General features: G+C 37.5%; 1 protein-coding gene across 1 annotated transcript in view; it reads left to right on the plus strand.

Moving 5' to 3' along the window:
- RORB (RAR related orphan receptor B) overlaps positions 1-25,294 on the plus strand; it is a 46,437-nt gene that overhangs the window by 9,369 nt on the left and 11,774 nt on the right. Inside the window, exons 3-6 of the mRNA XM_077134902.1 lie at positions 17,786-17,907; positions 19,244-19,376; positions 22,435-22,542; positions 24,055-24,165. Of these exons, the coding sequence (XP_076991017.1) occupies positions 17,786-17,907; positions 19,244-19,376; positions 22,435-22,542; positions 24,055-24,165 (474 nt within the window). The remainder of the gene's footprint in view (positions 1-17,785; positions 17,908-19,243; positions 19,377-22,434; positions 22,543-24,054; positions 24,166-25,294) is intronic.

A 25,294-nucleotide genomic window follows, 5' to 3' on the forward strand; every position in this document is an offset into this window, starting at 1 on the left:
AGTTGCCCTGGCCCTATTTCCTAGGGTCATTTGCTTAGGTCTAAGATGAATTACTTGGCATCCGTAGCTTCTCATGAGATAAATGATTTTAGAATACATTTTAGTAATAATACTGTGGTCGTCCCATCCTATGAAATGTATTTCAAATAAAGGAAGAAAAAACAAATGATAAATAGGAAGATGTCATCCGTTGAATTTGGGTTTACCACTGAAGGAAAAATGTTAATGATAAAATCTAGGATAGTTCAGCAAGGATTCAAAGTGATGCTATTCAAAGTGAAATACCTAAGGCGTATAGATACTGTTTGGTACGACTGAATGAACAGGGTTCCAGCTCTCCCTCTCAGACAACTGAGGACAAACCGTAAGCACACTGTACCTCAGTTTCCTTCTTTGTAAAGGTGATGAGTACAGCAGAAGACTGCTGAGGGTGAATTCAAGAAGTCTACATGTGAATAGAGTCTGAATTATTGGCAGTGAAAAGAGTGTAGTCTGGAATATTACAGGGCATAAGAGAAGCACATAAACTCCTATGAGTAGGGACCAATCGCAGGCATGATTGCATCGACATCCCGACCCCATTGTCTGGAATGTCCTCCCCTTCCTCAGGAGTGGTCTTCAAGGGTGCCTGGGCATTGCCTCTTTAACCTATCACAACTCTGTTTTACCCTGTTAAATTCAGGAGTTTGCTTAATCTCATTAACTAGATGCAGTAAAAACACTGACGCAGGCTTAACACGTTACCCTCCTGGGTAGCAGAATTGTATGGAGTATGGAAAAAGCTACCCAAACAGAGGCTATGCCAGGCTTTCCTGTAGAATTTAGTGTACTGGAAGAGAAAGCTCCAAACCTTTGGGGTCTCCTCACATCCTTCTCTGAAAGGTGGCACAGAAGTGTGGCTAAAAATCAGGCCACAGGAGTCAAATCTTACCTCTGTGGCAAATTATTTCAGCTGGAGCAAGTTTCTAAATCCCAGTTCGTTCATCTTTAAAAAGGGGGAAATATTAGTATGTAGCTCATAGGTTGTTGTAAGAATTAAATGAGTTAATAACTATAAAGCAGAGCAATGTTTGGTACCCGACTGATGCTCGGTAGCTGTTAGCTGTTATTTTTTGTATACCACATACTCGGGTCACCTTCTTAGTCTATCCTGGAAATAGGAGGCTAAAGCTTGCAGGTGTGTTAAATTAAGTGAATGCGAACACTTAAGGAAAATCATGGACATATTCTTGTCTGCTTGTACAATCTGGTTGAGGAAGAAGAAATGTAACACAGTTATAAACCCAATATGTTATTTCTTTCTTTTAGCAAGCAAGTAATAGCGAGTAAAAAAATTGTTGATAAAGCATCTGTCATAACATCCGCAGTGGAGACATAGAAGACTAACCATCACAGAAATATTCATTAATATTGTTATTCTTAATTAAGTTTTGTACTATATCACACGCACTTCACACACATTTACTTTTCACCAACATTTTATAAGTGAAATTATTAATCCCATTGTACAGATGCACAAACAGAGGCTTAAAGGTGTCACTAAAAATGGTCCAATGGTTGCTAAATGATAAAGCCAGGCTCCAGTGCAGGCAGCCTAGTTCCAGAATCCTTGTGCTCAGCCTTCTATCTGATTTTGGTTTAGTTTCTACAAGCCGTATTGCCAACCAATAGGAAAGATTTTTGTTGTCATTCAGTCTTTCCAAAACGGCATGTAAAAAAAATAGGCACCGGTTTCTGCTTTTATCTTATTTAAAATCTAAGTGCCCGATTCTACTATTGATTTGGAACATGTTTAAGTCCTGGTAAAACAAAAATTAAGTTGGAATTGTCGGGCAATCATCCATCTCTAGATCCAAAAGGAAAGTCTTCTATGGGTTCAGAAATCAGTTCTTTGTGGTTTAGCATCAGTAGATGGTATTGTAGAGAGACAACTTCAGCCAAACTATCAGATACGAGTTATCCTTTTCTTCTCTGGCTCTCGGTTTACTTAACTATGAACTGACGCATTTGGACCAGATAATTGCAAAAGTCATGCAGATTTTCTAAACAGGCAATGACACCCCAACTGAAATAGAATGCATTTTTCTTAATTATTTCAAGTTACGTTTAGTCTTTGGAGATTTTTAGATATGCTCTAAATGGTGATGGCCTCTTCCATCAGACTTTTAGGGATGCTCCCAAATTTGGCAGACTCTGGAGCCAAAATATTGGCTTGGCACATGTTATGTTAAAACAGCAACGCCATCTAGTGGACATGAACTCCTTCTGTGGGTTTCTTGAATCTAGGTTATTTATGATGAGCCGCAGTCATGCAATACACTATTATTTCCCACACCATCCGAAAAACTGCCACTCATTTCACTAAAACACTGAGTTCCTATGGCTAGCATTGAGCAGGAAAGCCTCAGTGGCATGGCATGGTGGTTAAGCACTCTTGTTTCTGGAGTCGAACAACTTGCATGACTTCTCTGAGGCTCAGTTGTAAACCTGGGCAAGAATAGTCTCTACGTTCATTACTAGATAAGTTGCTATTTATAAGTTCTTAGGGCAGTGGCTGGCATGCATAAGCCTCATCATTATTAATATTAATGCAATTGCTATCACAATGCTACCAATCTCATTAGTTGTTCATTAATAATAACATTACAGGTCATATAATTACCTTTTATTGAGCATGTACTCTGTGCCAGTGCTGCCCTAAGCATTTAACCTCACTGTTATTTAGCCTCTATAACAATCCTCCTATGCCTGTTTTGTAAGCATCTGTATCCCCATTCTACAGATGAAAAAATGGAGGCTCAGAAAATTATATAACTTGTAAAAAGCAAAATGAGGCCTGGTCTAAGGAACTTCAAAGCCCATTCTTTTAACCACTACACTAAATTCCCTCTTGTCAAACAAAGGGAGCCCCTCAAAAACTATCTAGCATTATCATAACAAATACTTGTTTGGTGCTTGCTGCCTATCTGATGTCCTTGTGTGTTCTACACAAACGTGAGCTTTCAGAGTTTTCAGGCTGACTTTTTTTTTTTACTTGATTTAACTAATGGGCATCTATATCAAGCTGGTGGCAAGCTGTCCTAGAAAGAATCCCGTACAGGCAAAACAGTAAATCTGATTTTAGCCACCTTCTGACTCTATGCGTGCATTCAAGGCTGTATCATACCAAGTAATGTTTAACATCACTCTTGCCTATGAGAAGGACTAATCTACTCTCCTGGCTTCTGAGGGAACAATGAAATACATGCAACCAGATAATTTCTCTGAGGTTAGGTCATCTTAAAAGCAAATTATTTTTTTAGCCAGTTTTTGGATCAGCCGATGTAGAATAAGATCTTAGAGTTTTGACGTTTTTAATAAAATCACATGTTTAAGAACCATAAAACAACTGTATCTGCAACTGCGTGCAAATCCCAAAAAGTCAATTACATGGACATTATCAGGGTTAGGAAATGATCAACTGAGTGTAAGTGGGAATGCCCCCCAGAAAAATCAAACTTATCTTTCTAAAAGTGCCCCTAAGGAGCTATAAACTTCCTAGGTTAAAGATGCTAATAACACTTTATGTATAGAAATGCAGAAAGTTCCTTCATGCATATGAGTCCATTTCAGCCTCACATCAGCAGCTTCAGGCAGGCAGTGAACAGACTATCCCCATTGTGCAAATGAAAAAAAAATGAAATTAAGGTTCAGAAACTGGGAGTGAATTTCCTGGGACACAAAATTAGGTGATAAAACTCAGGCCATTCCACTCCTTCTACTCCCAGTCATTCTTTCAAGAGCATAGCTTTGAAATGTGCCAATCTCAGGACAAGCAGACGTGCTTCCTGCCCTCACCGTCTGGTTGACTCACATGAAAATAAATCATTTATATTCAGCATGTTATGTCTTATAAGGCCTGGGCGTGCTGGTAACGCAAACTCTCCGCAAGGTGGGGAAGAGTCCTCCTCCCAGCCACGTCTCTTATCAGGGATGCTTTATTCCCACGATTGGGAATAAAAAACAAAGTGAGGGTGAACAAATAGAAAAACACAAAGCATTTCAGGAATTACATCCTTGCTTTATCAAATCCCAGAGGAGGAAAAAGGTCACGAAATAAGGGAAGGGCAAAAGTCAGGTGCAAATTAATATTTAGATAGCAATATTAACTGGAGGTTAGTTGGAATATTGCTTCAAACTGGCACAATGGATGTGTGTGTCTTTGGGAATAAATATTTTCGATGGTGAGCACAGGGAAAGGAAGAATACCTTAAAGAATAGCAGACAAAGGCCACGTGGAGCCTCTCGGTTTTGCTCTCCCACCTTAGCTCTCAGATGGGCTGAATAGTTTCCCAAGACTCTCAATTCTGTGGAACTAATAATCTTTTTTTTTTTCCACATGGGCAGGCACCGGGAATCGAACCCGGGTCCTCAGGCATGGCAGGCGAGCATTCTTACCTGCTGAGCCACCGTGGCCCGCCCGACTAATAGTCTTAATGCAAGGTATTCATGTAAACTGAAAGATGATTGACATTTTGTCTATGAGGTAACAGACAATTCAGTCAATCAAACAACACACTTAAATTAAAAAAAAAAAAAAGAAGAAAAAATCTTCCAATCATCTATGATGCAAAAGGAATCAGTTGTCTTTTATACACATCACCTGAACCAGCGGCTCTACTTAGTAACTTTCTCCCCAGATAAAGACAATGGAATGAGAATTCATTGCTCCCTTCCTGTATGGTCTTAAACATAGATTTAGTTATATGTACCTTTGCGTTCTATTTATAGAGCTCAGAATTTTAAGCATCAAAAAGAGAAATAAACCTCCTTCTTAAATTCTCGTACCACAGAAGCTGAGTATTAATAGTGAGAGGAGATTACAACAAGGAATGTGCCTGTATGTTATCTAGTCTCTGAATATGCTACCTTATTCTGTCAAGGCAACAGAGAAACGTGGAAGATATCATGGGTGTTGGTTTACTTTGGGGGATTATATAAAAGTTGGTGGCGTTTCAATTATTACTTATTGAGAACCTCAGGCAAGAAAAAGCAATCAGACTTCATCTAGAACTATGAATGAAGCTCACTGGATAGGATGAAGGTAAATCAAAATACTGGGTAAAAGGATGATATGGTCTGTATTTTCAAACTTCGACATCTGTGGGAGACCAAAGGGAGAGATGTTTATGTGGTGCAAAATTTATATTTTAGGTAGCACATTATCTAATTTAACTTATTTGGTCAGTTTACTTGAACACCGTAATTACATGAAATCTTGAATTGGATGTGAGATCATGTTGGTTTGTACAGATTAGTGTGATGCCCAGTATATCCCTGGGAGTCCTGTTCCATGTTGCCAGGGAGATTTATACTCCTGAGAGTCATGTGCTATGTAGTGGGGAGTAATTTGGGCACTGAATAAAAAGTATTTGCAAAGTCCCCTTGGGGGACTGGGGCGAAAGAAGGAAATATTTAATGTCCCTGTTTGGGGAATGCCTGATATTCTCTTAAGCAGTGAGGACAAACAATTCAATAGGCTGAGCCCTCAAGCTTGTGGCTCACCCCTATGAAACATATTCCTAAAAAGAAGAAGCTAAACTGATAATTATGCCTAAGAGTCACCCCCAGAGAGCCTCTTTTGTTGTTCAGGTGTGGCCTCTCTCTCTCTCTCTAAGCCAACTTGGCAGGGGAACTCACCACTCTCCCCCCTACATAGGACATGACTCCCAGGGCTATAACTCTCCCTGGAAACATGGGACAGGACTCCTAGGGATGAGCCAGGACATGGCATCACGGGAATGAGAAAGCCTTCTTGACCAAAATGGGCAAGAGAGAAATGGCACAAAATAAAGTCTCAGTGGCTGAGAGATTGCAAATAGAGTCAAGACGTTATCCTGGACGTTATTCTTATGCATTACATAGATATCCCTTTTTAGTTTATGGTGTATTGAAGTGGCTGGAGGGAAGTACCTGAAACTGTTAACTGTGTTCCGGTAGCCCTGATTCTTGAAGAAGTCTGTATAACTGTATAGATTTTACAGTGTGACTGTGTGATTGTGAAAATCTTGTGTCTGATGCTCCTTTTCTTCAGGGTATGAACAGATGAGTAAAAAATAAATAAATAATAGGGGGAGAAAAAGAATAAAAATTGGGTAGATTGAAATACTCCAGGTCAATGAAAGGAATGTGTAAGGGGTATGGGATGTATGAGTTCTTTTTTCTTCTTTTTATTTCTTTTTTTTGAAGTGATGCAAATGTTCTAAAAATGGTTGTGGTGAAGAATACACAACTATGTGATGATATTGTGAGCCATTGATTGTATAATATGGTTGGACTGTATTGTGTGGATATTTCTCAATAAAACTATTCAAAAAAATAAAAACACTAACATGCTTTAAGCCAAAAAAAAAAAGAATCCAAACAAATAATTCAGTCTTAAGGCTATATGCTTTCATGGATAAATATTTTATAACTGCTTAAATGTATTATGCATATTTTAACTACCCATCCAGAAATTGTGCCAAGAATAGAAATTAACTACTTACTATGTATTTCCTCTAATAGTACCTGCATCAAAATGTAGATTGCATTCAAATTTGGGGCAACTGTCCTTAAAACAGATAGAAGTAGTTTAAACTCATGAGAAAAAAACATTCAAATAGTATGGGGAAAGGAAAATCCAGTGTCTTTAGTTCTTCTCTTCTTGCCTTCAGAGAAAACATTTTGTGAGCTTCCGTTGCCATCTGACCCTCCCACACCTGCACGCCAACCACACACCCTTTGCAGGCAGTATATGGGAAGTGCTTTGAAATTGGGAGTCCTGACTCTGCATTTTCTAACTACAAGAACTTGCTCAAATTTAACTCATTCGAGTAATTTGAAAAGACAAATTTGAAAGATAAGGGGTTTGACTAAATGTCCCTCAGCTGGATTAAATGGCATGTCTACAAAAGCACTCTCTAACCAGCCAGGCTCTAAATGTAAAGATTATTTGTATTATCTACTCAATTCAAGGACTTTTAAAAATATTTATCTATTTATAGTACCTGTATGCATATTAGTCCTTACATTCTTATACATGTTAATACAGCTTTCCTAATGTACCAGCATTTATTAGATTAGTAAATCTTCTAAAGCATCTCTTCTGAGTTGAAATTGTGCAAAATTGATCTTTCCTAGTGGACTTCCCTGGAGATACTAGTTTGGGATTAATTTTTTACTCCAAATTCATATCTTCATAAGAAGATTCTAAAATCTACCAGCCAAAAAAAGTGTCATTGAGAAGCTAGCAGAAAGCTAGTTCCACTTGACACACTCAATTTCTAAAGCCGTTGTGGCTATGATATATTCTGCTGTAAGGAAGAGGAAAGGAGATTTCCTGAGGTTTTCCCTGTGACTTCTAGGAGCAGGAACGTTTATATTTATAAGGTGACCTCTGAAACAGCCACCACTGGCAATTTCCACATTGAATCGTATTTTAAGCTGTTATGTTGTAGGCAGGTCATCCTTTGAAGACATTCCAAGCCTTGACATTGGCTTTCATTAGGAGCTCTGAGTTTCTTTTACCACTGATTGGGTTGGGAACTGGATTAACCATTTTCTAGCGCCCATTTTGGAGAAAGCCCATTAGGATGAAAATGTCACATGGGCCTTTGGAGCATTGCTTGCCACGTTGATGGAGGTCACCATACTTTGGTGCCATTAGCATGATCTACAACCAACTTAACAGATACTCTCTTTCAACCAGTATAGGATTTATTTCCATAATATTTACAAATGCAGTTTTGTTTTGTTTTTGTTGTTCTTTTTTTTTATTGTTGATTTAGGCTTCCTTTTCACCCTCAATATTGAGGAGAAAAGATTTACTATTTAAGTCTGAGCCATACTTATGAGACTTATCAGGTCCCTGCCATTTGGTTTTCAGACAGGTATTCTGGAACAATTTGGTGCTGGACTACTTCGAAAATACTTCTTTTAAAACATCAGTCCGTTAAATTCAGTATTTAAATAATTAAATTACTTTTAAAAATTTGGGTTTAAATGTTTGAAACTGTAAACATGGTCTCTAAAGATTATCTTTGAATTAGATCGTCCTAAAAGTAAAAACTTCCCAAAAGTAGAGGCCAAGGGAGGGGGGTGCTTCTGCAGAAATGAATAATCAATCCATGTGTCAACAAAACACACATAGTACAAATCATTCCTAATTATGGCCCTGAGCAATTTTCATAATTAGGTCTTCATCATTTGTGACCCACTAATTGTCCTCTGAGTAAGTGTGGAGGTGCAGTTTTTAAAGGAGAGCGAGGGAAGATTTTAGTGGACTCTGGATGGTATTGTTTTTGTTTGTTCTATCCGAGGCTGTTCAAGCGCTTTTAAGACTGTGAGCTGTGCTCTTACCCCCACTAAGACTTCTCTGTAAGACTACATGACTTCTTCCTCATGAGTCAATACAAAGGGTAATTCTCATATGGCCCTCAGACTCATAGTCCTTAGAAAATGTCGCTGCTGCCAAATCCTTCTAGAGATAGAGGACCAAACCCAAAGACTTTAAGAGTGTAAGTGATGTCCCAAAGCACCAATGACAAGTCTGAAAGGGCCCATGTTGTCTTCTTTCCCCTCAGCTGATAACTTCCTTGAAACTTCCAATTCCTGGGCGTTCAAGTAGGTTGATATTCTCTTATTGTTTCTGTGAAGGAAGTCTTTTACTATGCAAGTTAACTTTGAAATGTAATGTTTTCGTAATAGATGCTTTCTCAATTTTGTTAAACTCATTTCAAGGAAGAAGACTGCAATTTCCCAAAAATTAGACAATGCACTATTTCAATAAAACAAAACACTTGTAATCCAAAACAGCTTTCTGTTATTAAAATTTTAAAACAGCACCCTCTTAGATAGTTAATTTGTTTTGGCTGCTTGTAAAAATTTTTTTCCCTTTGAGTCTATTCTGCTTAAATACGAATGCTCTGTAGGTTCTTTCAGTTTTGATTCCTGCTTTATTTTCTGCTTTCTTACCTTCTGTTAAGATGTTATCTGACATGAGCTTCCTGAAATTTAGAAAACATTAACCATTTTATTATCCTGCTTATTCAATCTTTGCCTGATAGTATCCAAATTTTTCATTATGCTTTTTCTTTGTCTGTTTTTCAATGAATTATGTTTTATCACATTTTCATCATTTTAAAAGATTAATGACAACATAATCTTATGTTTTATAGATGTCTTTTCTTTAAAGAACTAAGAACCTATTGCTTCAAGTCTGTGTGAAGTAAAAATCAATTATGTCATTCTCTGATATAAAGGCTGGCAATAGAATTTGTATGAAAAGGATACTGGTAGCTATTCTGATTGCTTGGTGACAAAATAATGAGCAATTGGGCCACAAAACTGAGCCAATAAATGAGTTGTAAGATATTTATGCCCCCAAATCTTCTTAAAATAATTTGAGGTACTTAAATGCAAAATATGCTACTTTTCTTTGAAAGCTCCTTATCACTAATATGTCACTATGTTAAGCCTAAATGCTTCTGATGGTTTCATTCTGACAGCACAATTCTGTTTTTTTTTAAATATGATGATCTCACAGGTGCATGGGTGGTTCAGTGGTTAGAATGCCCGCTTTCCATGTGGGAGACCCTCGTTTGATTCCCAGACCATGCACCTCCCCCCCCCAAAAAAAAATATATATATACATATATATGATGATCTCTAGTTAGAAGTTAGAAAAATCAGAAAGGTCTTTAATCTGACATTGTCTTTTCTGTTCACACTTTATAGGTAGCAAATGAGTAGATATGTTCTAATTAATGATGGGAAACTTGTCAAACATGTGGTCTGTTATCAAAAAGCAAAATGAGCATTTGATTAAATGTTTCACCTTTCAACCATCTATTCCAATATATTATAGTTACCACTTCAGACAGTGGATTCTAATGAGTTTTGATATTATGAAAACTTAATGCAGGTACTTAAAACATGCCTTGAGCAAGTCCATAGAGCTATCCTGGCATTAATTTAAAGTCAGTCCCCTAAGAATTTGTCACACTGGTGGTATAAACTAAACAGAGGATTCAGCAGTTCTCTAGATCCTTAAGGCAAGAGGCAAATTAAAAATTCATTAATCATTTTAAGTGAGGCTGAGATATAGTGTTTTCAGAAGAATTTATCCAAGTTAAAAAAAAAGTCTTTCGTGGAAGAAAATGAATAGGAGGTATAGTACACCAAGACGAAACCATCTTTTCTCATGAGAAAAAAAAAAAGGAAAAGAAAGAATGAAGATCAGATGCAGTACCCTCTAGTGCTATCGATAGCTTTGAGTCTCAGCTTTCTGGCCTGGGTATGGTTGAACCATGGGCGCCCTTGCTATTGACACTGAAAACAGCAGTTTTGAAAGATGTATTCAACTCTCTCCATTCCCAAGATGTGGGATTCTAATGAAACTATCGGTGTAATCCTTGTCTGAGACACTCTATCATTTGGAAGGCGCTGTTGGCTGAAACATACAGTGAGTGCTAAAATAAGCCGCTTTGGTGGAAAACCCCACTGAGTGGTGGAGGTCAGAGCTACAGAAGGTCGCTTGCTATTTTAGTAGCTGCGAGCTGGACTTCATTTTATAACATCACAGTTATAAACAAGAAGTTGTCACTTTGCCTGTTGGTTTACTGATTCCTCATTAAAATAAATGAATTTAGCTTTTTTCTTACATGGAAATAATGTGGATGACTTGTTTCCGAACTTTGCTTTAATGTGTGGCTCAATATGTAGCTTAAAAGAAAGAGTTCCTTTGCATATATTTCTTCAAGCATCACTTCAAAATATTATTTTTACTTCTGATATGATTAACCTTTTAAAACGCTATCTGTCTATGTGAAGTTTATCACATATGCTTTGAACACTATAAGGATGAACTTCCTTTCAATTTTGATTCATTCAGTAGATCACAATTAAGGGTAATGGGGGGGGAAGAGGAGGGGAAAAAGAGGAGACACAACTGCTTTTAGAATTATTTAGATACAGTCTTTGGAAATGGAGGAAGGAGTTTGGTTCCAGCCTCAGGGCTATATAGTTATTGCATACACTTCTGAGAATTATGATCAATTTTTATTATACTCTTCCCTTCAAAAATTTAATTTCTCTCTTTTTATTGCTTGCATCCTAAGTGGAGTCAAGATTACTTCTCGGGAATGTGACAATTTTAACAATATATATTATTTTTCAATAAAAAGTGACAAAGAAGTGTATTTGCCTACATCAATTATTATAAAGCTTTCCAGGATTATTGTTCCATTTTGAATCACACATTGTCATTTCTATCCCACAAAGTTACTTAATAAAATTACACATTCTATTAATTGGATAAAAGTCTTGGGTTTCAATAAATCCTTCTCCTTACTTTACAGAAAAGTAAAATGGAAATAACAATTTTTATGAAAAAAATATGTATGTCTGTACATATGGGGAAAATAAAACGAGACAAAGAGTGAAAAGAAAGAGAAAGTGAGAGCAAGCTATTTTTCATAAAATTAACAAATATAAAATAAGGAGGATGGACTTAATATTAGCCCATAACTATATACCTGATTTTCTCTTGCCAGCATCAATGTTTACATTTTACATTTTACCTCATCATAATTTTTTATTTTACCTCATTCATGTATTCAGTGACTGGACTGAATACATGAAGTTGTTTTTCTTCTTCCTTGTCATTTTATTGAGCTAAGTATCACAGCAGCCCATATGCCCGCTTAGTGAACTGGGCAAACCTCTGTTTCACTGAACACATGTACAGAATCTTAACTACTGGGGAGAAGTAGCAACAGGTTCCCTTTCACATTCACTTAAGAAATAATGAAGATATCACCTTTTTAGTTAAGGCATAACAGAGAGGCTGGAGGGAAGTGCCTGAAAATGTAGAGCTGTGTTCCAGTAGCCATGTTTCTTGAAGATGATTGTATAATGATATAGCTTTCGCAGTGTGACTGTGTGATTGTGAAACCCTTGAGTCGGATGCTTCTTTTATATACCTTATGGACAGATGAATAAAACATATGGATTAAAAAAAAAAAGAAAGAAAGAACGAGGCTTCTGCTTCGTCTCAGGAAGAGCAGGGAGTAAAACCCACTGGCATGACCGCTGAGGGTGGTTGAATTTCCTCTGTCAGTGAGCATCTGAATCGTATTCTTCCTTGTTGGACTCAAAATCCCAGCACAGCGTGTTCCAGCTCCTTCTTCAACGTGCACCATTTGCAGCCCAAGCAGGTTAAAGAGTCCAGCACAAACTGGGCTCTGAGAAGCAGCTGCAATCCAAGTCAGGGGGACGGATGAAGGGTGTGTGATTGCACAGAAAGATTCCACATCCTCTGTTCTTTTACCTCACTCTTTTTGTCTGGACTTGCTCATGGGGTTGGTCCCGGGAGAGGACTTCATTTTCTATTACCTTTTCTACTTTTTCCAGACAAGAACTCTTGAAAGTTCCTTTAGTCCCATCGGGAAATTTGCATACTGTATTCATTGTCTCTGTCTTTGTCTCTTCTTTATGAGTCCCTCTCCCCTTTTCATGACTGCAGACTCTCAGTCCAAGCAAACCATCTCTTCTGATTTTCATCCATCTTTCTGGTCACCAGAATGGACCCCCAGGCCCTGCTCCCAGGAGACCTAACTTTACCTTGTGCTTTATCAACCTGGGCCTTAGAAGGGCGAGTCAATTTTTGCACCTAGCTCACTCACCTTTGAACTGCAGCTTAATGGAAGAGAGTACAGGAGGACTGCTTCTGCAACCTGCTACTGTGCCTTTACCTTCAGTGCTGTTCATAGGTTTTAAGAGCTATGCCTTTTATTTCTCATCAAAAATGCATAGTAAATACGTGTGTGTGCTTAATGTTTCACTTAAAATTCACTCTGAGGACTTAGGCTTTAAGATCATCAAACAAATGGGCAGTCTTGGCTTTTTCAAATCCTTTGTGAAATAATGCAGATGATGGAAGGATGAATAGATGGGTTGGTAGAGGGTTGGATGGTATCTGACCAGACAAACAGTTTTAACGTGAGCTTTAACAAATGCAACATTGAATGAGCATCTATTATATAATCTCTCTCTCTCTCTCTTTTTTCTCTCTCCACACAGCATCTATTGGTCCTATGCATCTGCCTTCAGAATTGTCCCTGAATCAAGCCCTTTTGCTCCTACCATTTTCACCTAGTCCAGGCTTCCTCATGTCTTGCTTGGATTTTCATGAGAGCCTGATTAATCTCACCTATTTCCTAGTACCACCTCATCTTCTTTGACAGTGCCAGGATTATCTTTCTAACGCACACAAAAAAGTGGTTATGTCCTTCTCTTGCTGCACAACTTCTACTTGCCTACAAGATAAAATCTAAATTCCTTGGGCTGACTTACTCAGTCGTTCATGCTCCAGTCACAATTTCTGTTCCTTATCTCATTTCTCACCATTCACCTTGTGCAGGCTACATTACAAACATACCTGATTTCTTGTCAGAAAATGTAGACTTGATTTCATAACTCCATTGCCTAGCTCTGTAAAAAATTTTCTAGAGTCATTCATTCTTTTTGAACCTTACTTTCCTCTTCAGTAGAAAGGATATTATAATTGCCAAAGTGGAAGAGAAAGTACAGATGTAAGATATAATGTAGGAAATTACCTAGCCCACAGCTGACTTTCTATCTGTGCCTTTGTAATATCATTCCTTCTACTTAAGGTACAGTTTTATCTTCTCCATGTGGCCAACTCCTACTCATCCTTCAAGACCCAAGTCAACAGGCATATCCTCCATGGTTCTTTTTCAGCCTTCCTCAGACTGACTGTAATACTTTCTTCTGTGGGCTCCCACAATAACTCATAACATCATAACAGAGTATAAGGTGGGATAGGACAGGATGTGACATATGGAAAGATTATAAGATCCTTGAAAACAAAGGCAATGTGTTTTATTTTTAATCAGTATCAGGACTGGGAGCATATAGCTTCTCAAACAATACTTGTTGAATGAATATATGAAGGCACTACTAGGCTCTGCTGCTCAGATCCTGAAGGCCTCACCATCTGAAGTGGAACAAACAGATCCATATAAATAACCCAATATAAGGCTGACTGGAGTAAGAGCTAAATTGCAGGTAGAATCAAAATGTAATGGCAGATTTTCAAATCTCAACCTCTGTGGAAGACCAAAGGGAGAGATGTTTATTTGGTGTTAAATTTATATTTTGGGTAGCATATTATCTAATTTAACTTATTTGGTCGGTTTACTTGAACACAATAATTACATGGAATCTTGAATGGGGAGTGATATCTTATTGGTTTGTACTGGTTAATGTAATGCCCCAATATATCCCAGAGTAATTGGGGCAGAGAATAGAAAAATATTTGCAAAGTCCCCTTGGAGGACTGGAGAGAAAGGAGGAACTATTCAACTTTCCCATCTGGGAAATTCCAGATATTCTCTCAAACACTGGGGACAAACAATTCAATAGGCTGAGCCCTCAATCTTGTGGCTCACCCCTATGAAGATTATTTCTGCAAAGAAGAAGCTAAGCCTACTGATAATTATACCTAAGAGTCACCCCTGAACTCTTTTATTATTCATATGTGGCCTCTCTCTCTCTCTCTAAGCCAGCTCAGCAAGTGGACTCACTACCCTCCCCCCTACATAGGACATGACTCCCAGTGGTGTAAATCTTCCTGGCAACATGGAGCAGGACTCCTGGAGATGAGCTGGAACCCGGTATCTTGGCAATGAGAAAGCCTTCTTGACCAAAAGGGGAAAGAGAGAAATGAGAAAAAATAAAGTCTCAGTGGCTGAGAAATTTATGAGTTAGGAGGTTATCCTGGAAGTTATTCTTGTGCATTATATAGATATCCCTTTTTAGTTTATGGTGCATTGGAGTGGCTAGAGGGAAGTACCTGAAACTGTTGAACTGTTCCAGTAGCCTTGATTCTTGAAGAAGACTATATAACTATGTAGTTTTTACAATGTGACTGTGTGATTGTGAAAACCTTGTGTCTAATGCTCTTTTTATCCAGATGAGTAAAAAACTAATGATATAATTAATCAAGAGTAATTAATTAAGGGAGAAAAAAGATAAAAATTGGGTAGATTAAAATACTGCAGGTCAATAAGAGGGAGGGGTAAGAGGTATGGAATATATGAGTTCTTTTTGTTTTTTTCTTTTCCTTTCTTTTTCGGGAGTGATGCAAATGATCATGATGAAGAATATACAACTATGTGATGATATTGTGAGCCACTGATTGTATAATATGGTTGGACTGTATTGTGTGGAAATTTCTCAATAAAAATATAAAGAAAAAGAAAAAAATGTAATGACAGCTGCCTCTCCTGCCTGACGACAGAGGAAAGCAGGGGAGTCCTCACCAGGAATGGGCATCTGAGCTAAGTCCTGAAATATGCATTTGTTGATTTAATCTTCAGTTTCACCTAACCTGCCCATGTGTTTACCTTGTCCAGCCTTCCTCAAACTCTTTGGAACCCTAAGCTTTGGTAGCAGAAGGCCAGAGAGTTCTTAGATTTTGATCAACAATTCCAAGAGGATGTCATAAAGAAACACAGAGTTTTTCATAATACAATTTTGAGTGGGGCAATTGTAGTTTTGCTTATAAACCCTAAAGCTTGTAAATTACTGACAAATCAGCGTATCTTTGAAGATGAAAACAACCTATACCAGGAAGATAGAGGTTTGAAAGCTATAGAGCTGTAAAAATCTTGTGTTTTCATTATATACCTACCAGAGAACAGATATGTTTTTTAGATTCTAAGTAATTAGACCGCCCCAGTGAAATTGAAAAATGATGAACCGTGACATACCAATCTATTTTAATATGATGAATAGAGTAATTCTGCCCTTTTTTACAACATTGGAGGATATTCAATAAAAACTTTGAATATAGGTTTTTTGTTTAAAAGAATGGCTTTTGTAATATGATAAGCAATGAAAGTCTAGAAATGATGAACCCAACAGAGTATAACAAAAATCATAAGTTAGCAGTTTGTAGGGTCTTCTATATCTATCGTGTATAGTTCTGATTGAAAAATTCTAGTATTGAAATATCTTCTTTCCATAACACTAATTGCAAAATTAAATGTCTCTGTTTTGTTTCCATTGTAGTCATCACACTGCTTCCTTGATGACAAACTGCATAAAATACACTAATAATAATTACTGTGGCGCCCATTTATTGCGTGTTTCTAATGTGCCACGAAATGGGTTATAAGAGATTTTATTTTCTCGTTGTTGTGATGCCCAGCCCGTTAATTCATCAGAGGTAGCAAAATGATATTCCAATTCTGTCATTCTTGCTTTGTTTATTAAAGTAGACGTTTCTATAAAAATAAATTTCCCTTCACCAACTATTTGGTTACTCTGAGGTATAGTTCCTATAAGAAAGCTTGTTTCCCTTTATTTATCAGTTTTCAATGAGTTGGTTTTATTATCACCCTCAAAAACATGACCTTTTAAAAATATCATTATGCATTGTGGATTTAACATATTTTATGTGTTTCAATCTATTGCAAGTATCATCCCTATTGATATTCAAATTGTCCCTTCTTTGGCCGATCAAAGCCAAAGTTGTCTCCTCAGTCCTTTTGGCACAATCCTAAAAGTCTTTCATTTCTGATATTGCAAAAGTTCATTTTATATCTTCTTGTCCCAGACTTGGAACCCACTGTTTCTCCAAAGGTAATGTCACTTAGAGAGCAAGATCTAGGCATGAGGGGTGGGTTTCTCCTTTGGCCTTTTCAATAGACACAGTGAGGAAATACAATTTTTAAAAAAGATAAAATAGCTTATACGTTTATGGGGATCCTTACAGTCAAAATTCAGGATAAAAGGGTTTTTACTTGAGCCCTTTGGTCTTGCCTCAGTCTCTCCTTTCTCCCCTCCTGGAAAACCCCCGTGTCAATAATACCAACATAAATAATTATTGCTGTTTATCACAATGCATGTCACAGCATAAGGACAGTAGTACCAATGTTAACGGTACTGTATGATGCTGAAACAGGATTTAACATCGTTTTTGAAATTTTTTTCTCTCAGATATATTCCACAGACAGAACGTTATAAGGTGCTTGGAATAGATCCTTTCTCTGTGAAACCTAATGCAATACTTAAGCCTGCTTATTTCATTTTTCTTTATAGGTTTTCAGAATTTTTTAAAATTTAATTCAATTTTATAATTATGTAAAATATTTATATGATTTTAAAGTCAAATAATAGCATCAGAAAAGTCCAGATTCTATTCCTCTCCCTCCACTCCCTTCCTTCTCTATAGAAAATGATTCCTTTTTTTAGTTTATTGTTTAATCCTCCCTCTTTAAATATAAGCAAGTATATGTATATTTTAATCCCCGTTTTCTAGGATAAACAAAAGACTATAGCGATTTTCAAAATATTTTAAAGTATTTCAGATATATAAGTGCCAAGGATGTTGGGGGACTATTAGGCCACAAAGCAAGAGATTTGATAATCTTTCACTTAATTTTTTTAATGATAATTATTTGAAGGCTTTAAAACTTGTAAGATCTCACAGTTGTGATCAAAAAAAAGGGAGCAAAATTAAAAAGGCAGTAAATTTTTATTAAAAGACTGAACATTGACCAAAAAAGACAATACATACATAGCTGATCTAGAGATTTTAAGATAGAGAGTAATGTGAGACACCAGTATAATTGGAGTGTCTCCAGAAGGCATTCCTATAAGATACCTATTCAAAGCAAACATCTTTGAGAAGAGTGATTTTATTCACCAACCCTTGAACCAATATTCTTTCTCATAGATCGAATTGCACAAAACATCATTAAATCCCACTTGGAGACGTGTCAGTACACCATGGAGGAACTGCACCAGCTGGCGTGGCAGACACACACCTACGAAGAAATCAAAGCGTATCAAAGCAAGGTACTCTGGGAAACTATAAGGTCGTTTTTCTGTGATTACCCTATTTCTGGGTTTCCCAATCTTGCATTAATAATATCGTGGGTCAAATCATTCTTTGTGTGGGGCTGACCTGGGCACTGCAGGATGCTTGGTTTCTACCACTGGATGTCAATAGCACCCTCTTCACACACAATTGCCATGACCAAAAAAGGTCTCCAGACATTACCAAAAGTTCATAGAGGGGCCAAATGAGCCTGGGTTGAAAACCACTGCCCTCTTCGAAAAAAAAAAAGTTGGAAAGACTCCACACCTACATCAGATTATTGTAGGATATCTCAGGGTGGCTTCTTGGGGCCAGGCGAGGAGCAACTAAGTAGTCACAGAGTTGCAAACTTACACAACAAAAATATAGAACAATCCTTCTAAAATGTTTTTTCTTGCCCACATCAAAAAAAGACCAAAGAAAAAGAGAAACAACACACCCCCACCTTTTGTCATCATCATCAATATTATTATTCTTATTTTCATTATATCTTTGTGACAATCAGAAGTGTTTTGAATAGAAAGAATTTGTCATTGTTGTTCTTTACTCATATTACTTTACTTTGGGACTGAAATTCTCAATTACAAGATCTACTAGTAGGTACAGTTTTAATAAAATATGTAAATGCGTGTGTCTAAATATATGATGACACCATACTGATTTTTCTCTACTGGAACATACATAAATGAGGAGACAAAGCATAAGTATTACTCTAGTCAATAAACAGCAGAATTAACCCACACTGAATTTACGTTTCTCATTCCAAAAGAATTAATCCAAGAATCAAAATATATTTCTGGGGTTCTATATTACTTAAGAAAGTGGTTTGGTTTGATTTGATGTGATACATTTTCCCTTGAAATTCCTTTCAGACCCTAAGTTACAGTTTAGTGTCCATCAGATGCATGTGAAAATAACAGTATGGACACCTGTGGCTTCATTCTCTATCCTTCAATGCAAGAGTTTGTTTTACACCAAGAGCTTGCATTTGTTTAGGTGAAGATAAGAAAAGGAGGAAAAGGAAGGAAAAGAAGATTTTAAAAAGTAACTAAAGGAAACTATCTTTGCATACTACATGCAATGCTCCCATTATTTCAGCCTCATTAATACTTTGAAATAGCCATAGCGTATTGAGGTTCAAACAGATCAAAATGATGTTGTAGAACATTTGGCCTACCTTTTTGAAAGGAATCAGAGAAACTCCTATCCTGGACCCCAAGTGGCAGCTAAGTACAAATAAAGCAACCCCGAGTATTTTATTGACTTTAGAAGGAGTTCTTTGCTCTGTTTCCATTCTGTGCTTTCTCTCTAAAGTCCAGGGAAGCGCTGTGGCAGCAGTGTGCCATCCAGATCACTCACGCCATCCAATACGTGGTAGAGTTTGCAAAGCGGATAACAGGCTTCATGGAGCTCTGTCAGAATGATCAGATTCTCCTTCTGAAGTCAGGTGAGCAAAGAGACGGGTCATGGGGTGGGCGGCACCTATTTTGGGCCAGGTTGTGGTGGACCCTTAGCTCTGTGCTGGGTCTAGAAAACCCACCTTCCAAGATGCAGCTCATTTTTTTTTACCACCCACCTGGTCAGTCAATTCCCAAAGGAAACGCTCAGTAATAAAAACATCCTGAGTATCATTCAGTTCGCCTTTGATGTCAAATACAATTTTGCTTATTGAAAGTAGAGCTATTAATTGCGGAGGTTGAGATGCCCAGCTTGACAGGCAGTGCAAGTAATTAACGTGTTAAGGTGGTTGAATTGCTGAGCTGGTGCTCAAACGCACTCTTTGCCTTTTGTGGGGAGAAAAAAGTCCAGGCTAGCTGAGCTCTGCCTCTGTGGTCATTTCCAATCATTTTAATGAGGACAGCCTGCAACCAGGACACCAGGAGGAGCTCCATTTTGCTCAAATCATCCCCTCCTCCTTCCCTCACATATACTCTCTGAGACACACACAGTCACGTAGGAAGAACGTCAAGAAACTGTGCATATGACTGATTTTGCAGATGCTCTTACCCAAAGAGGGAAATAAAAAAAGGTGTCTTTCTTGACCTCCTTTCAAAATAGAAAATAAGAACCACTGTGGTGGATGTATTTGTTAATGTTTACCTCTGATATCTCATTCAATCTTGTGAGATCAATATTATGATTTCCATCTTATAGAGAAGGTAAAGACTCAAAGAGGTGGAAGGATCATATTCAATGCTACAAAGCCAAAACTTGACAAAGTTGGCACCTGAGCCAGGGTCAGATATGGTGGTAAGTTGCTGCTGCCTTTAACCAGATGATGCAAGTTGACACAAACCTTGACTCAAGCACTAACTTGATTCGTCAGTTATCGATTGCTGCATAAAAACAGTCTCCCAAACTTAGTTAAAACAATCCTTTATTGTTGCTATCAACAATACAGTTTGGAAAGTGCTCAGGAAGGACAGCTTGTCTCTGCTTCCTGTGGCATCCACTTAAATGAACATGCCTGGGAGTGGAAGGATCCACTTTCAAATTGGCTCACTTGCATGGCTGCGGCGTTGCACTGGTTGACAGCCTGGGGCTTAGCCAAGGCTCTGGGCTGGGGGCCTCAGTTTCTTTCCATATGAGTCTCTCCACAGACTGCTTGAACTTCCTTACAGCATAGTTGTTGGGTTCCAAGAGCCAACATTCCAAGAGAACAAGGCATAAGGGAATAGCATTTTTCTGACAGCCTCAGAATTCCCAGAGTTCAACTTCCTCCATGCTCATCCAGTTTCAGTGGGAGGAGATATGGAATCTATAGCTTGCTGGAGTATGGCAAGGTTCTAGAAAAGCATGTAGGATGGGAGATATTTTTGTGGCCATCTTTGAAAATTGAAATCTGCCACACATGATATGTGACCTGGATCTAGTCTCTCTAAATGACAGCTTTCTCATTTGTAAAATAAATAAGTGGGGCGGTGCAATGGTGGCTCAGTTTCAGAATTCTTGCCTGCCATACCAGAGACCCAGGTTCAATTCCCAGTGCCTGCCCATGCAAACAAACAAACAAACAAATAAAGGGACTAAAAACAATAATTTCCAAACTTGGAATAAGAAATAAGCAGCATCTTTGAGCTTATTGACAGGGCAGAGTCTTGAGCACCAACCTAGACCCAGAGATTCAGAATTTCCTGGAAGGGAACCCAGTTTTCAGTATTTGCAAATAACTCTCAGATAAAACCAGTAGTAGTGGGCTGACCTTTGGGACACCCTGGGCCACATAATCTTTAATATTTTTTCCCTTTGTAAAAAGCCTCCTTAAGCTCTTTAAGCCTCCTGTAATTCATCTTTAAATAGAAGTAATAAAATTCACGTGATATGGTTATTGCAAAGAGAAAATGTGAAAATTAATATAAGGATCTAAGAGAGTGCCTGGCACAGAGTAGATATTTAGTAGTAGGTATCCATCACCACTTGTACTGGAAAGTTATAGTTTCAATTAATCTTTGCAAATCCCCTCTATGTATAAGAACCTATACGAGGTGACATGTGCTAGGAAAAGGAAAGAGAAATCAGCACAGCAAATGAGATAAAATATAGATATAAAGTGGCGACATAAGAAAGATGCCAGAGATATGGCCATATCACAATTTGGATGTTCTCATGCACATTTGTAGCTTCTGAGTCTGGCTGAGGATGTCATAAATGTTCACAGGGAAAATAAAGGTAATAAATTAATTCACTCACAATAAATAAATATTTATTAAGCACCTACTATGTGCCAGGAATTTTCTAGGTTCAGAGATGCAAACATGAACAAAATAGTCACATCCGCCCATGGTTGCAAACAAGATTCCTGCCCTCATTGGGCTTACAGGGAACTCAGAGAAATTCTAGATTCATCAATGTTGACAGGCTTCTTCATGCCAGGACTTCTCACAGCCTCTGATGTGCAAATGTTGATGGTAACACTCTGCAGAAGGTTAATATGCAGTCTTTTGCTGAAACCCATTTGACCAAGAAACCCTCTTTTCAAAGAGCATCAGATGCAAATGGTGTCCCAAGAAACATGCTGGAATCCCTATCCAAAGCCATCTGTGTTGAAATTGCATGGACTATGTTAAATACTCCATGTAGCAGGTGAAGCTGAAAGCTAGTTTTCCCAAGAGCAAAACTTCTGCAAATATTAACAGACCAGGCTGGTTGTTTTTGAAGCTCCTTTTTGAGCCATTTTTCATCAGTTATGTATTAAAAAACAGAAAGTGATTTTAAGATTAGTCAAAATAAAAACAAATTTATGCTCCCCCTCTGATTAAAATATTGCTGTTCTGTGATTAAGCCATCTTGAAATGTATTTAATCTTTAATTCTTCATATAAGTATCAAAGAAGCTTTATTTCTAATACCGTTATTTTTTTTCACCTGGGAGAGAAACTTGAGGAGTTTTTGTAAGTGTCTGTATGCATCTATATGTGTGTTTGAAGTCCTTGAAATCTCTTTACCTTTCTTTCTGCTGTAATAACCTCTTTATTACTGTAATTTTTTATTTATTTTTACTCATAGGTTGCTTGGAAGTGGTTTTAGTGAGAATGTGCCGTGCCTTCAACCCACTAAACAACACTGTTCTGTTTGAAGGAAAATATGGAGGAATGCAAATGTTCAAAGCCTTAGGTAAATCTCTTTGTTGATGACACAGTTTATTAGGTGCCATCAATTTCTCCACTTAGACTGGCATAAAAAGTGAAATTCCTTGATTCTTTCACACGAACAAGCATTTCATTATTCAGTGAGAGTTGAACTAAGTCAGTCTCCAGTGTTTCTTCTAACTCAATTGCCATTCCTAATATGAAAGGAAGAAGAGAAATATTGAAATTATTGAGACCTACCATACCTCATTTGGAAATAAATGAAGACTGCTTCACTAAAAGCTGGGATGTGTTACAGGGCATTCTTATAGAATCAACTTTTGCCTTCTTGTTGACTGCTCCACAGAGTATTTTTTTTATGTAAAGCCCTGGTAGTCCATGGAGATGACCTATTGAGTTTCTTATAGAAATTAATAATTATTAGTTAAGATGTGTAATTAAAAGAGGAATTCCTTCATTTGTTTCTCACCCAGAGCAATGACTTTATCCCATTTAATCCATCAAGTTCTGCAGGCACAGGTTGAGTTAGAGCTGACCTGGCCAAATTGATTTACAGGCCATTCTTGTTGGAGGGCATGGACAACGTCTGTTTTCCTTTGGAAGGCATATCCCTCACATCCAGTCCCCAGTGCACATGCATGGATAAGAAGAACATTAGCAAAGATGGGCTGATGCCAGGAAAGGTTTTAACGATTGATAGTGCCATTTGTTCCATATCCTGCCCACTAGCCTTTCACCTCTTGTGCTGTTAGTTGATATGATAGCCAAAAGCAAGTCCATCAGGAGTGGCAGTATTTCCCTCCTGCATTTGATACACATCCATGTCAATTCCAAGGCTAGATTTTCAAGAAGGAAAAGAACCTTGGCAATCAACATCAGTATATTTCCATCCTCATAAAATAAACATTTACCAAGGATTGGTGTAGGTCTGAGGCATTATTTTGCCAAAATTCGCAATGTCTAATGAATTTACCTGAAAGTCCTCCATTAGGAGGTAAAAATAAATGAACCCTGGTTCTCAGTCAAATGTCCTGGGAAGTTACCACATTGAAAGGTACCTGTCTCCACTTTCTAGGGAGTTTCTAGCATCTCATTTTGGAGTACCTGGATAACCTAGCCTCAAGTACCACTAAGACAGACAGCCCCCTGCCTCTTCTAGTTGAGTTTTAGGCTTTCTATGGAGGACAGGATCCCCCAGAGCACTTACTTAAAAAAAAAAAATTAATGGAAATAATTTCAAATTTATGGGATTAGATATACATTATGCATTCCCAGCCAGATATTACACTGGGAGGTGCACTGTGTCCATTTGCACCTCATTGATGATATTAATTTTGATTACCTGGTCAAAATTTTGCCCAATGTCCTCACTCTATCATTACATGTAAAGTCACTTCTTATGTATAGGAACTGGGAAATTTTTTCTCTAGGCATCTAGTATGCGAATCTTTGAATAACTTCCTAATGATGAGACTTTTCTTACTCCTGCCTCATTTCATTCAATTATTTTAATTTAATCTACCTTCTTCCTTTATAGGTTCTGATGACCTAGTGAATGAAGCATTTGACTTTGCAAAGAATTTGTGTTCCTTGCAGTTGACTGAGGAGGAGATTGCTTTGTTCTCATCTGCTGTTCTGATATCTCCAGGTAGGAAAGTCTAAGATCCCTTACCATTTTTTTAAAACATATTTTACTAACTTTGGCATTAACTCTTGACTCTCCTTAACCTCTTTTTTATTATCTTTGACATATCTTATGCTTTACCTAAAACAATGTGTTTAAGAGAAACTTTTAAAGAGCTATATTTTCCTTAGCAGGCTTACAATATTTTTAGACAATGCAATGGAAAAATAGCCTCAACTTAATTGAAATGACCAATTTTCTCCCAAAACCAAGAGTTGGACGTGTGACAGGGATCACTCCAGATTCAGATAAACAAAATTGTCCATTAACAGATAAATGAAAACAAATAGTAGCCTGAATTACAATTAAGTTCTATTTTAACTGTAAGAATTAAAGAAATAGATAAAAAAAAAATTCAAAAGGGTGAAGCTTAGTAGAAACATACCTAAATGACAGATCCAGCATGGGAGCCAAAATAACTCAAAAATACCTTTATCTTTAAATACTCCTTTCATTGGCTTTTCCACCCAAATTAATGTTCATATGATCACTGTAGAGAAATACTGGTCCCTCTTCTTTTAGCAATTGTACATGCTCTAAAAGGAGATGAGGCCAGCAGAGGGCTTCTACCAAAAGCTGCCTGGTGGAAGAGGAAAAATCTCAGAAGTGGAAGCAGAGTTTCTAGAACCTGCTCTGTCACCAGTGACCTATATGACTTTAAATGCGTGACCTCTAGGAGCTTTAGTTTCCTTATCTATAAAATAAGGGAGTTGGACCTCCATAATGGCTAAGACCTCTTGCTCTAAATTTAAATAAAGTGCCAAAAAGTTGTCAAAGTTAAAGTATGACAATGTTTCTGGATCAAACAGAACAATAGCAGTTGAAATACTTTTTCAAAGTATATGCCAACTCGAAATGAATAGAATCCTAACAAATATGTGACTCCCAATTCAATCAGAAAGAGGATTCAGAGTCATTCAGTTGTTCGTTCAGTGAGATTTTAGGTCAAGGGAAAGCATCACTGACAGCTCAATATATGAAAGAAGAAAACATTCCCATCTAATTTTTATGATCTAGAGACTCACTCATTCCATAATCCATTGATCTCTAGAGACTAGATCTCTCTTCTTATACCCTAACATATTTTTCAGTG

This window comes from Tamandua tetradactyla, chromosome 2, assembly GCF_023851605.1.
Source record: "Tamandua tetradactyla isolate mTamTet1 chromosome 2, mTamTet1.pri, whole genome shotgun sequence".
Taxonomy (NCBI): domain Eukaryota; kingdom Metazoa; phylum Chordata; class Mammalia; order Pilosa; family Myrmecophagidae; genus Tamandua; species Tamandua tetradactyla.